Source organism: Dreissena polymorpha, chromosome 12 (genome assembly GCF_020536995.1).
Source record: "Dreissena polymorpha isolate Duluth1 chromosome 12, UMN_Dpol_1.0, whole genome shotgun sequence".
NCBI lineage: Eukaryota > Metazoa > Mollusca > Bivalvia > Myida > Dreissenidae > Dreissena > Dreissena polymorpha.
In genome coordinates, this window is record NC_068366.1 from 44,361,375 (window position 1) to 44,374,197 (window position 12,823).

The 12,823-nt window shown below is 37.1% G+C and overlaps 2 protein-coding genes across 2 annotated transcripts in view; both read right to left on the reverse strand.

The window, feature by feature from the left end:
- Positions 1–318: 318 nt before the first annotated feature.
- Positions 319–3,676, reverse strand: LOC127853444 (snaclec agglucetin subunit alpha-1-like). The gene is made up of 5 exons (XM_052387988.1): positions 3,527–3,676; positions 2,959–3,050; positions 2,582–2,681; positions 1,923–2,127; positions 319–428 (listed from the first exon to the last, which is right to left on the reverse strand). The coding sequence occupies exons 1-5, from the start codon at positions 3,576–3,578 to the stop codon at positions 386–388; spliced, it is 492 nt and encodes a 163-aa protein (XP_052243948.1). The 5' UTR covers positions 3,579–3,676; the 3' UTR covers positions 319–385.
- Positions 3,677–8,324: 4,648 nt separating this feature from the next.
- The window catches only part of LOC127853441 (transaldolase-like), a 29,975-nt gene continuing 25,476 nt past the window's right edge, over positions 8,325–12,823 (reverse strand). Inside the window, exons 7-9 of the mRNA XM_052387984.1 lie at positions 10,911–11,040; positions 10,461–10,528; positions 8,325–9,139 (exon numbers count right to left, since the gene is read on the reverse strand). Coding sequence (XP_052243944.1) covers positions 8,982–9,139; positions 10,461–10,528; positions 10,911–11,040 — 356 coding nt within the window. The 3' untranslated portion in view covers positions 8,325–8,981. The remainder of the gene's footprint in view (positions 9,140–10,460; positions 10,529–10,910; positions 11,041–12,823) is intronic.

Sequence of the window (12,823 nt, forward strand, 5' to 3'; positions counted from 1 at the left end):
CTCCCTATTTTGATATATATTTCTACGAAAACCATTCTGGAGACTCACGAAACAGCGACAAACGGTCTTTTGCAATATTTATAATGGTCAATTGCACTTTGAGAAACATAAATTAGGTTGAGACAAAATAAAAACCAACATACGCACAATAGATGTTGCAATAGTATGCCTGCTTGTATGACTGAATAATTTATAAATGGTTGTTATTGCTTGTTGGTTAAAATAATTTTTGCTCCGGAAAAATTGTGTATTAAATCAGGGACCTTTAGAAACAAAGTTTGTTTGTATTGGTCCCTGATTAAATGAGTGTTATTTACATGTGTTTCCAGTTTTATTTGCATACATTTTTTTATACATTGTTCTCGCAATCGAATGCAAACGTTGATCATCCGGAGGGCGTCGTTGTGGCACTGCTGGTAGAATTTCCACTGTAATGAAATGATGATACATTTAACGGTAAAATATTAAACAGCAAGAAATATCTTTTAAAAAGATATACGGCGTTGATTGTGGTTGGAGTTTGTGAAAGGTAAAGAGTTCAATGAATGAGACCAAGGATAGCGAATGTCTTTTTCTGTGCAGTTCTTAGCTGCATCACACGCAGTACGGGATGTTACGCGAAGTTTTCGCGGCTTATTTTACATTATTACATATTGCTGGTCATAAACCTATAGATACAAAACAGAAAACCAAAAGAAGAATGGAAGTAAAATTAAAACATATGAGTCAACCGCCCACACGCGAGGTATCCGTACAAATTTTCTATATTTATACGCGCGTTCTTCGAACAAACCTGCTTTAGTGGTTTGTCGGGCATTGCTATTTGATTCGATTATTAACAGTATCGAGAATCATCGCGCTTATGCTTGATACATTAGTCAATATGGTTGACTAATTCTTGTTAAATTAATTGAAAATAATATTTATCATGGTATAGTTGAAAACACATTAAGAATCTATTATTGACATACCATAATTATATCGCTGAATATCTTCATTTAACATATTTCTGGCCAGTTCACCTAGTTCACACGATAGCGTCTATATTATATAACGATTATTTTACTGCCGCGAAGGTAGTCGTAAAGACGCAGCGATGACCTGTAAATAAACTCTGACATTCACACACACTGGCCGCGAACTGACCCTGATACCTCGCGGATTGAAAAGCAGTGCATTAAAGTGAGGCCAAGCTTCCACTGCTCTTTATACTTTTACATGTAAACATGTTGACAGGAATATGGACGTCAGTACTTAATATGAGAACATAGCCTTTAAGTACACACGCTGTTGCGCTAGCAATCCTCTGAAAATAAAAGGTGCACGCACAAACTGTATTGATGTCGAGATTGAGTGTAAAACTGTTCTATCTATTAAGCCTTTTCATTAGAGATAAAATTGTTTCATGCTGAACACGCAGTAAAACATTGTTACAAAGACGCGGACATGTTTCCAATGTTCTGGTGGTATTTTCAAATCAGCCTATGGGATAAATGAAGTGTATTCATTCTGACCTAGCCGCGGGAAATTTTATTTGAATTTTATTGGACAGTTACAAAGGTCAGGTAAGGTGAAAAGCTGGCAATTCGCACGAAAGCATTATAGAAACGGCATTATTTAATATTCAATCAACAAACTGATTTAAAACTTATTTTTTTAATAATTTATTTCTTCTATTTATGTGAATGTTATAATGTATTGCCTTATTAAATACAATATTTCTGGGTTATCTATGCTATCCGCGAGCATCGTTGCAAAGGAAGTATTTGTAGTTTTTCGAACACAGTGCTTGTATTATATGCATTGTTTTACAATATTAATGTACATGCAATCACGAGGAAATATCTCGGGATTTATCTAACTGATATATTTCCAAATTTCACTACTTAGCATACGATAAATCAAACTAGAACAATGATCACCTCTTCTCGCATATGACAAGATTCGAGTCCGTGCACGGCACCACGGCGTACTTATCCAGAGTCGTCGTGCCGAAGGCGAGGCAACCGACCCCTTGGCCCGTGCCGTCCATGAAATCAGGGTAGGTAACCGGGAGTCCGGAGTTCCACAGGAAAACGGACTGTGCGCCCTTGGCACCCACCCAGAATTTCTGACCCGTGAATATCACTGAAACAGTGGAGTAGGTTCATGTAGACCCGGACCGACCATGCAATATAACTGACTTTGACTAAACTAATATAAAACAACAGTAACAACACAATTTTGATAACGCTATTTTTTTATTATCTTTGTATTTTAGTCCAAGCATACATATTTGTTCAAGAGACGAAACTAAATCACAAAACGCCACAATGACCCAATGAGATTTAGTGACGAAAACTATATTAAATGGGCTTAAATTTATCGTTTTCACTTCATATATGTTTTACAAGTGTTAAATTGCTCAATAAACTCTTTATATTATGCGAATGAATTAAAATACAAAATAAAAGATCGGCGGCAGGGGAAATTGAAAGTATGATTTGTATATAACACATGTTTAGATATATGCAATAGAAAATCTCGGCAGATACGTCAGTTCCGCGATCTCCGCTAGCTCTAAGCATCGCGGTCTACTCACGCTCGTACGTGTTCTTCATGTGCGCAACGAGCTGCATTTTCTCATGGATGGTCTCCAGCTGTACCATGTCCGCCTGGAACCCGTCCGTCTTGCACAGCGCCTGCCGCGGGAAACAATGATTAGATCTCGACGAACTGTTTCTTTTGATAGACGGTACTTAATTTAATTGATTAAAGCTCTATTGTATCGAATAAACATAGAAAAACTATGGAGTCCATTTCCCGGTACCAGCATAGGGGCCTAGAGATTTTTTTCCCCATTTTTTCTCTACATCCCTACATATATAGATTAATTTCTGATCACCGTACTTATATTGTTTAATTATTCACATTCGATCAGCGGTGTTTGTCATATAACCTTAATAAAAAAGATCTTACAATGGCCTCGATAAAGTTTTTCGGCATAGGGATGACGACATAGCACGTGTCTCCTACGGCAAACCATCCCGGGTCGCACTTGGCACTCGTATCTGCAACGTTCACTCGTATGAGATAGTATTATACAAGTGGGTATATAGATAATAACTTAGTATCTTATAAGCGCATAAAGCGGTATTCGGGGTAAAATTATTAATGCACATCAGTATGATAGCCTATTTGTGTCATATGGCTTGAACAGAAAAACTTCCGTTGCATTTATAGATAATTATTTACATATGTATACTATATGCATAGCATTGGTTATTTCAAGGCATTTTTAATCAATGTCAAAGTACATGTGTGTGTTTCTTTCGATTCCATACAAGTTCGACCCATAGACTTTTCCCGTAGACAATATATATGTACAATACTTTCTCAAAAAGCACGCAAACGGGTCGCGTTTTGTAGGTTTACGCAAGAGCGAAACGACCGATATTTCGTCCAAAACAATTATTAAGCTTTCCCTATAAATCGAGTAATGCAGTGCATGCGCTGCCTCTTATTCAATACTATGTTAAAGGGTTACCTGCAAAGGCAAATAATCCAACCAGCAACACTGGCAGTATCACTATCGCCATTGAAAGTCGTTGTTTACTCTGAAACGAAGGTCAATGACTGATAAAGTCACGGAATTTAAGTAAAGATAAGGCCAGGAATCTAACTGATAACTACGCAATGAACAATGCGCATATTCCTTAATACAGAGTCTTAATTTAACCCATTTATGAAGAGCGTCTAGAAAAAAGGCATTTGCAAACATGATGCGGCGTCTCATCAGGGTCTGCGCTGTTTTCTGAAAGGAGTTTCTGTAAGAATTGTCCTAAACATTGAAATAAATATACTAGACATCCCTAATTTTGGAAATAAATTGATCCAATTTAGAAGGATGAGAGAGTCCACTAGGCATAAATGGGTTAACGCCAATAAATAAAAGCAGTCTATCTGTTTATTTAAGTGTCAACCCTCTCAAAGGCCTGCCAATTTTGACTTAGAAGAGACACCTATTTTTAATGCAAAGTAATCAGTTCTCCAGCCTGTATACCGGGCGTTTTATATGAAGCCCTTCGATTTGATCAGCCTCTGGATAGGCAACCATTTATTTCAGAATAAGCATGTGTGGGGCTCCATTATTAGACCTATGATTCCGTAGGGGAATGACTTAACCACTAAGCCTCGACGACGGTTTTTCTTATGTAGCGCACAGTGACAATAAGTGAATGGGTTTGGGGCTTGTTTTAACAAAATCCCCGTCACAAGGAGAGATTGATCAACACTAAATATGGATGTATAGTGTTGATACACAAGTGAATGGCACACAATGTTTCAAACGTATACAAGATAATTAAGTATTGATGCAACGCATCAAAGGGCGTCGGGAATTTCAGGGTAAAAGGCACTCAATGAAGTTACATGGAACGATTTTTTTCTACTGTAAATATTAATATATTGGCCGATTATTTTAAACAAAATAGAAAAAGATACTGGTATAACCATTATCTATGATTTTGTGTCATAACCCCCAAATAACCATTATCTATGATGTTGTGTTATAACCGCCAAATAACCATTATCTATGATTTGTGTTGTAACCCCCAAATATTTCATAGTTCATTTTATTTACATTGGTTTCCTTTTTTTACTGGCATCCGTGTGCAGTTTTCATTAATAAACAGAACTGTGTAGGTTTTAAAAAATCTGCTTCATCTTGTAAGCGTAATTTCATATTTTTATCAAGTTCAAGGGGAGATGATTCTGAACTTATTCTTACGTTGCTTATTTACGATAGGGGTTGAGTTCTCAATGATATGAAAACACTGTAAAAGTTTTAATGTGTTTACGACCCTCCCCCCACCCTCTCACACATATATTTCATGGGCAAAATAAAAACAAAAATGGTTACAATAAAACAGCATATTTGTTTACTAAAATGTCTACATCAAAACAAAAAGGTAACATAGAACACGAATAAAATAATTTGATTCTACTGGGGCTCGAACCTTGGGCCTCTCACATGTGAAGCGAGCGTGTAACCACTACACTACGGAACCGCTTGAAAAATCACCTTCTAACTAAGATATTAATAAGCTATTAATAGTCGGTTTAAATGTAAACCCGGAGGTTTAAACGCTGGATAGTGAGCGGGGTTAAAGGTCCATACCAAAGGGTCCATACCACTGGCAAGATACGGGTCAGGCTTGCGGCCTTCTATATGTGGTTCTTAAAAAAAAACAACTGTAGGAGGACTTGATAGTAATGAGACTGGGGTGCTGTGATAGTGCTCCTCATTGATAAGCGGCTGCTTCCTTTATCAAGACTCATTATTACAATTAATAATACGTGTCGCGCTTCGCGCTCTATAGCGCCTTTATTAAAAACTAGGTGGTTGCTAGGATAGAGGAACAAAGAAACCTTTTTTAATACAAAACCAGAAAGTTTCACCGGTTCGCGTATTTGCCCAGTCCCTGTGATCTTTCCCCTGTGATCAGTTATTAATTAAAACAATTAGCTTTGCATTATTGGCAATTAATGTTGTAGTTAATGTAATAGGCACAAATGCAGTACTTATTTACACTAATTTACAAAAAAAATCACCACTATGCAAGATAGTCTGACATCAAAAATATATACATTGATCCGTAAAATAACTTCTCCTCCCATAAGCAAAAAAAACGTATTACATACTCAGAGGGGGTATTCACGCGATAGTCAAGATGGCGACGTCCATGCCAAGACAGGTATATTTCACCGTTTTATACCCTTTATTACTTTCGTTTATTTTTTTTAAAATTACGCTTACTTTCCAGCCATATCAGTTAAAAGGTAATTAGCGTTAATTTCGTACTTAAATTCGCTTTATATCTCGACTTTAATTCCCGCAGATTTTCTTAGTGGAGCCCGAATTAGGTCACCCCGCTAATAAATTTCGCACCGAGTAAAGTCGAGATATAGAGCGAATATTACTATGAAATAAACGCAAGTAACTGCCTTGCTTATATGGCTGGAAAGTGAGCGGAATTATAAAAAAAATACAAGAAGTAAAGGTTATAAAACGGCGAAAAATACCTTCCTCGGCATGGACGTCGCCATATTGTGTGTCACGTGATTACCCCCTCTGATACTAGTCGCCGCACTTCAGCGCGACGCCAATTACCCGTGTGACTGTGCAACAGGTTTATGTACGTTTACGCTTGAAATAAATAAGCAAAAAAATGAGAGAGATACAACTTGCGGGTTTATGCAACTGTCATTAGTGTGGCGATGACGAAATTCGGCTGTATTGGTTACAATCCGCATGACGTTGAGTTCTTAGAATTTCGTTGCTATTTAAAAGGATAAACGACACCGTTTTATACTTTTATGTCACACATATTCTTTGATGTTATAGAGCCTCCACAGCCAAGAACCAGTGCTAAAACATGTCACAGAGCTGGTGCATGTCCAATTGCAGCAAACGACCGACAGCTTGAGCTATATAACAGACGTGAATACCCCCCCCCCCCCTTTTTTCACTGTGATGGCTTCCATGCACATGGCTGAATTCAAGGACACATCACTACATCACTCGGGAATATGTGGATCTATGCACGTGAAACATGTGTCTTGCACATACATTATTCACCGTGTTTGCATATAAAAAAGTTTCAGTTTAATTGCTTGAGAAATATTGAAGAAGTTAGCTTGAAAAACATTTTATACAGCGGCCATTCCAATTGTTCAAGGGCACATAACTCAAGAATGAATAGACCGCCGCACTTGAACATTGTGTTTTGCACATGTTCTCTTCAATGGGATGAAAAAATGACAAATTTATCGCTTGATAAATGTTTAAGTAATTTGCGCAATACACTGAAGACATGTTATGCTTCTGCAATGAAGATGTTCATCTACAAATAACTCGGGGAATAAGGTTATCACTGTACTAGAAATTTTGTGTCCGTATATCTACACTTCATGACGATGGCACCTTTAACGTTCAGACAAAAGGCTTGCAAAAAAAATGTGAAGGTAGTTTTGTTCCACAAACTAAAAATGCGAAGGTAGTTTGCTTCACAAACTAAGCACTGCGATAAGAAAATGATTTGTGTAGGGGCGCATAACTGTAAATAAAATGGATCATGGCTAGGGAAAAGTGTTTGGCGCCATCAACACTTCATGATGATGAATATTAATTTTCGATTGAACCGCTTAAACAATGAGGAAGAAAGCCGCTCCACAAACTTATAATATATTGTCCTGACAGAAAAACAAATTGGGTAAGGGGGGGGGGGGGCTATAAACGCTTACAAAGACGGTTATGGGACTCGCTTGTAGACATTTTCACATGGTGTCAATCCAGTCTATGTCGGTTTTGTCGAAAGGCGGGTTACTAACACAACTTTATAAGAGCCAGTTTTTGATGACGTTCGAGTGGGGATCATGCTCAGGAGTTCCTGTATGCAAGGAAGGCGTTACACCACTGCAGTGTCCTAGCCACAGTTACATGTTCGCCGACTCTGTCCATTAACGAGTCCGGGGGCATGCCAGCTACCCTTACCCCGAAATGTTACTGTTTACTAACACTCTGGTGTGCTTTGGAGAAAATCATGTTGACATACAAAACAGTATAAACGAGTTACATTATATATGGCTTGCAATAAAACCTACCCCCGGTAGATGGTTTTCGTGAATGTCGTGCATATCCTTTCCTGGAATTATGCAGTTTATAATGAAAGATGATCAAGAAGCGTGTCTATATGCATATGACATACGAACATATTTGTAACCATTATGTTTGCATGTGGTGGAATTATTTTAAGAACAATCACTTTATGTTTCAAGGTAAACTGAACTGGCATCCCGAGCGCGTTCGTAGAGGTCACAGTGACAAATGCACCCTAGAATTTCGTGGGGCGGCCTGGAAGTCGAAGTGAACCATTTGAGACCCAACAGAGACGCTTCTTTATTTGGGATATGTCTATAAATTGATGTGGTCAACGTTAAAATCAATATAATTGATTAACCGTTACCTAGATCATCACATACATACACACATAGATTACATTCAGATGTATTCAACTGTCTAAATTCTATTGGTTATGCGTCATTTTACAGAATTCTTTCATATAAGAAATATTTTATTATTTTTTAGTTGTTTGTCTACAAACTACATGTATAGTGGAGGCAGCTGCCTAGTTGTGCTTCAGCAAAACAAGGTTGTTGATCTTTAGCATGGGACCATACGCAATTTCATTTAGGCAAACACATAACAGGAGTTTCCTCATACCAAGTACGAAATGTAGATAAACTTTTGCAGATTTGCAGCTTAAAAACAACAACACAACATGTTCCGTATATAAAAATATTATGTATTTAAAACAACAATTATAAATTTAATATTCTAATAAAGACACTCATAATTATACATTTTTGACAGTATGAGACAAAATAAAGTTTAAAACATACATATAAGACTTTAATTTAATAAAGTTACCATCCATCTAATAGAATACATGTGACATTGTGATCCAAAGCTGTAATGTTTGTACAAAAACTTAACATCTTTTAATAGACACTTGAGATTAATAACAATTATAAAGATTCTTAATCTTACTGCATATTTTAATTAACGATTCACAAAACCATGTACATACAAAACTTTGATATGATGATTTAAGGATTTAGCATATTAGTTCTAGCAGAACTACAAAGAACACAATTCCCTCGGACCAGTTCCTCAAATATTCTTGCAAGTAAGCATCATGATAGAATGCAGTCTTTTATTCCATCCATCAAAATTATTTTCAAAATACTAATCTTTAAAACATATATTGATATTTCTTGTGATAGTTATACAAGACATTTTTTTAAATCTAAAATTAACTGTACAATCAAGTTAATGTTAAATTTAGTAAACTTTTTTATGACATAACAAGGTGAGTAACAATTTTCTTGGCGCATTTAATTTGTTTTTGAGAACTCTGGTGCAAAACTTAAAAGCAACTTTAAAACATCTCCCTCAACATGTCTTCCAGCTTTATGGCATCCGCGGCAAACTTCCTGATTCCGTCGGAGAGCTTGTCATTGGCCATGGCATCCTCGTTCATCTCCCAACGGAAGATGTTCTCGCTGATCTCCACTGGATCAAGGTCCAGCTTCATGGCTGAAACCAGGAGAATGTTTGTGCCTCGTTCTGGGGAAAATGTGCTACATGCATGTGCGTAAAGCGTCCTCCCAGATCATCTTCAGCAATCTGCATGTGCTAATCAGGGATGACACTTTCTGCCTTAACTTGATTTTCATTAAGAAGAGACTTCCTAAAAACGTAAAATTTGATAAGAGTGGAAAGTGTCGTCCATGATTAGCCTGTGCGGATTGCACAAAATGATCTAGGACAAGACTAGACACATGCATTAAGACCTGTTTTCCCAGAACGTGGCTCAGTTCATGGAAACTGTTTTTCTATGGGCCAAATGAGACCTATCTGAAAAGTTATACACCAAGCTAGGTTGAAAGTAATCTTGAAGAGTGATTAAAACTGTTGAAGAGCCCATTTTTGATCAATCAAACTTCATACTAAAGATCTTATTCTACATCTGGTTGACCAGTCCATCTGATGGTGAAAAATATTTAAACAAGAGCTGTCAGAGGACAGCGCGCTCGACTATTTGAGTGCTTGACAGTATAACGTAAGCCATCATGGAGAGGGGGGGGGGGATAATGTGGGTGTGTGGTCATTTAATAGATGATCTTTCAAAAATAATGAAACAAAAAAATATATATCTATATTTGTTGTTGTTTTTTTTTTGGGGGGGGGGGGATTCTGGGGTAGGGCATGGGGGATGGTTTGGGTGGAGTGCATTGTGGTATGTCAGGTAAGTGTTGTTTTGTCAAAGTATGAATCAAATGTGATCATAAATAAATAAGCTATGGCAATTTAAGCAAAATGTTCAATTATTTAAGTGTAAAAGGGGCCATAATTCTGTCAAAATGCTTGATACAGTTGTCTGCTCTTGTTTATAGATTGGGATCATGTTGGTAAAGAAGTATGCAAAATATGAAAGCAATATGTCAAAGGACATGGGAAATATTTGGGGTAGTACGCAAACTTTAACATTTGCACGCTAACGGGAACGGACACGGGAAAGCTAACGCAGACGTGAGTAGGATAGCTCCACTATATATATTTCAAATATAATCGTCGAGCTAAAAATTGTTTGTAACTTTTATAAATTTCTGAGTAAAATTTCATAAAAATGTGGATCAAAATGGAACGCCAGAACCATTTAAAATATAGTTTCAAACATGCATAAGACAATATATTGTATTGGAAAATATTGTAGTTGTATACCTTTCAACATATTTTAAAATGCAACCTTTCAAGAAACAGGTATGGTAAAAAAATAATTTAGTGTAAAGACTGACATATATGAATTTACTGTAGGCAATAAGCATAACATAAAGGATTGTTTGGGTTAAAATACCTGCTTCCTCACTCAGCAGTTGTGTGAACTCATCAGTTGAATCAGACAGTTCACTGAGCAGAGTCGGGCTGAAATGTGCACATACTTTATAATGAGAATATTTGAAGTATAAATTGACCCTAACAACTCATTTTAACCCACACCAGCTTGTAAATAGCTTACATTTATATTATGATGTCTGAAATTGGTTTAATGAGAGATATTCAAAGTCTTTCAATTCTGCGGTATTAATTTAGAAAGATCATTTAAACACACCTTGAGTAGGTGTCAAACTCAAGAGTTCATGTTCTCAAATCTGTAACACAACTGCCATCCTAACCATGCCACGTTGATTATATTAGTTAGAAACAAGATTCATATCACATGCAGGTTACAATCTCAAAATGTTTATCATAGACAACATAATCTTATGAACTAGAGGTAAGTACTTCACGTCATATGTTCACTTACGAGATAGTGAGCAGGTCACAGCCTACCAGTCCTTTGATTTGGTCTGTGTTCCGGAATGAGGCTCCCATCACCACAGTCTGGTACCCGAACTTCTTGTAGTAGTTGTAGATACGGGTCACACTCTTCACTCCTATATTGAAGATATTTTTTGTTTTAAGTTTGTATATTTGGACTATTACTGTTTTCAACAGTATTTCTAAAATACCATGGTTGTCAGTAAACCTCCTCACACTTTTCAAGTGAAATCTCATGTTTTACCAGCTCTAAGTGCACATACTTCTGCCAGTAACTGACAACTGCCCGTCTTGAACCAGAAGAGGAAGCATGACTGGAGACAATATTTCATGACCATTCCCCGAAGAAATCAAACCCGCGATCCACTGATGTGTGGTCAAGTACCATACCAACTGAGCTAGCCTTCCTGCTTCAAAGTTAGAACAAAAACCAAGGAACTTATATAAACGAGTGGGTAAAAAATGTAAAATCTGACTTCTATAGTGTTCAAATGGTTTCATTATGGCCACATACAATGTATCATGGCAGCAAAATTTTTCAATGGACAAGAACCATAGCTCACTCATCTGAAAAATCACTACAAGAAATGTTTTGATTGAGTTTCATAAAGATTGCACCAACAAATAAGACTTATAGAGTGTACACTCTAGAAGTTTTTCTTTAATTTTACCTATTAAGCTAGTTTTTGACCCCATATTACCCCATTTTGAACTCATCCAAGATATTATTGCAAAACATGTTTTCACCAAGTTTAATGATGATTTGGCAATAAATGTAAATAGACCTAGTGACTAGTTTTTGACCCACACGACCAAGTTTGAAATTTGCCAAGACATGATTAGGAAAATGTTCTGACCATGTTTCATAAAGAATGAGCAATAAAACGAGGCCTTCAGAGTGTTCACAAGCTTTTTTTAAATTTCACCAAGGCCCTATCATTTGACTCATGTGATCCAGTTTGAACTTGGCTGAGATATTATTGAGAAAAACCCAAGTTTCAACCAAGTTTCATGGGAAATTAATAAGGCCTCTAGAGTGTTCACAATTGTTTTCCTTATATTGACCTAGTGATTTAGTTTTTCAATCCCACATGACACAGATCAGGAAATTATTGAAAAACAAGGGCTGTTTGTAAAACATGCATGCCCCCCATATGGGCTGTCCGTTGTAGTGGCAGCCATTGTGTAAATACGTTTTTTGTCACTGTGACCTTGACCTTTGACCTAGTGACCTGAAAATCAATAGGGGTCATCTGCGAGTCACGATCAATGTACCTATGAAGTGTCATGATCCTAGGCAAAAGCGTTCTTGAGTTATCTACCGAAAATCATTTTACTATTTCGGGTCACCGTGACCTTGACCTTTGACCTTGTGACCTCAAAATCAATAGGGGTCATCTGCGAGTCATGATCAATCTACCTATGAAGTTTCATGATCCTAGGCATATGCATTCTTGAGTTATCATCCGAAAACCATTTTACTATTTCGGGTCACCGTGACCTTGACCTTTGACCTAGTGACCTCAAAATCAATAGGGGTTATCTGCGAGTCTTGATCAATCTACCCATTAAGTTTCATGATCCTAGGCGTATGCATTCTTGAGTTATCATCCGGAAACCATTTTACTATTTCGGGTCACCGTGACCTTGACCTTTGACCTAGTGACCTCAAAATCAATAGGGGTCATCTGCGAGTCATGATCAATCTACCCATGAAGTTTCATGATCCTAGGCGTATGCATTCTTGAGTTATCATCCGGAAACCATTTTACTATTTCGGGTCACCGTGACCTTGACCTTTGACCTAGTGACCTCAAAATCAATAGGGGTCATCTGCGAGTCTTGATCAATCTACCCATGAAGTTTCATGATCCTAGGCGTATGCATTCTTGAGTTATC

Coding starts and splice junctions, on each gene's coding strand:
- LOC127853444 (XM_052387988.1), bottom strand. CDS start 3,578: ATGGCGATAGTGATACTGCCAGTGTTGCTGGTTGGATTATTTGCCTTT. Junction 3,051..3,526: donor TGGATTATTTGCCTTTGCAG/GTAACCCTTTAA, acceptor TGAACGTTGCAG/ATACGAGTGCCAAGTGCGAC. Junction 2,682..2,958: donor AAAACTTTATCGAGGCCATT/GTAAGATCTTTT, acceptor TTCCCGCGGCAG/GCGCTGTGCAAGACGGACGG.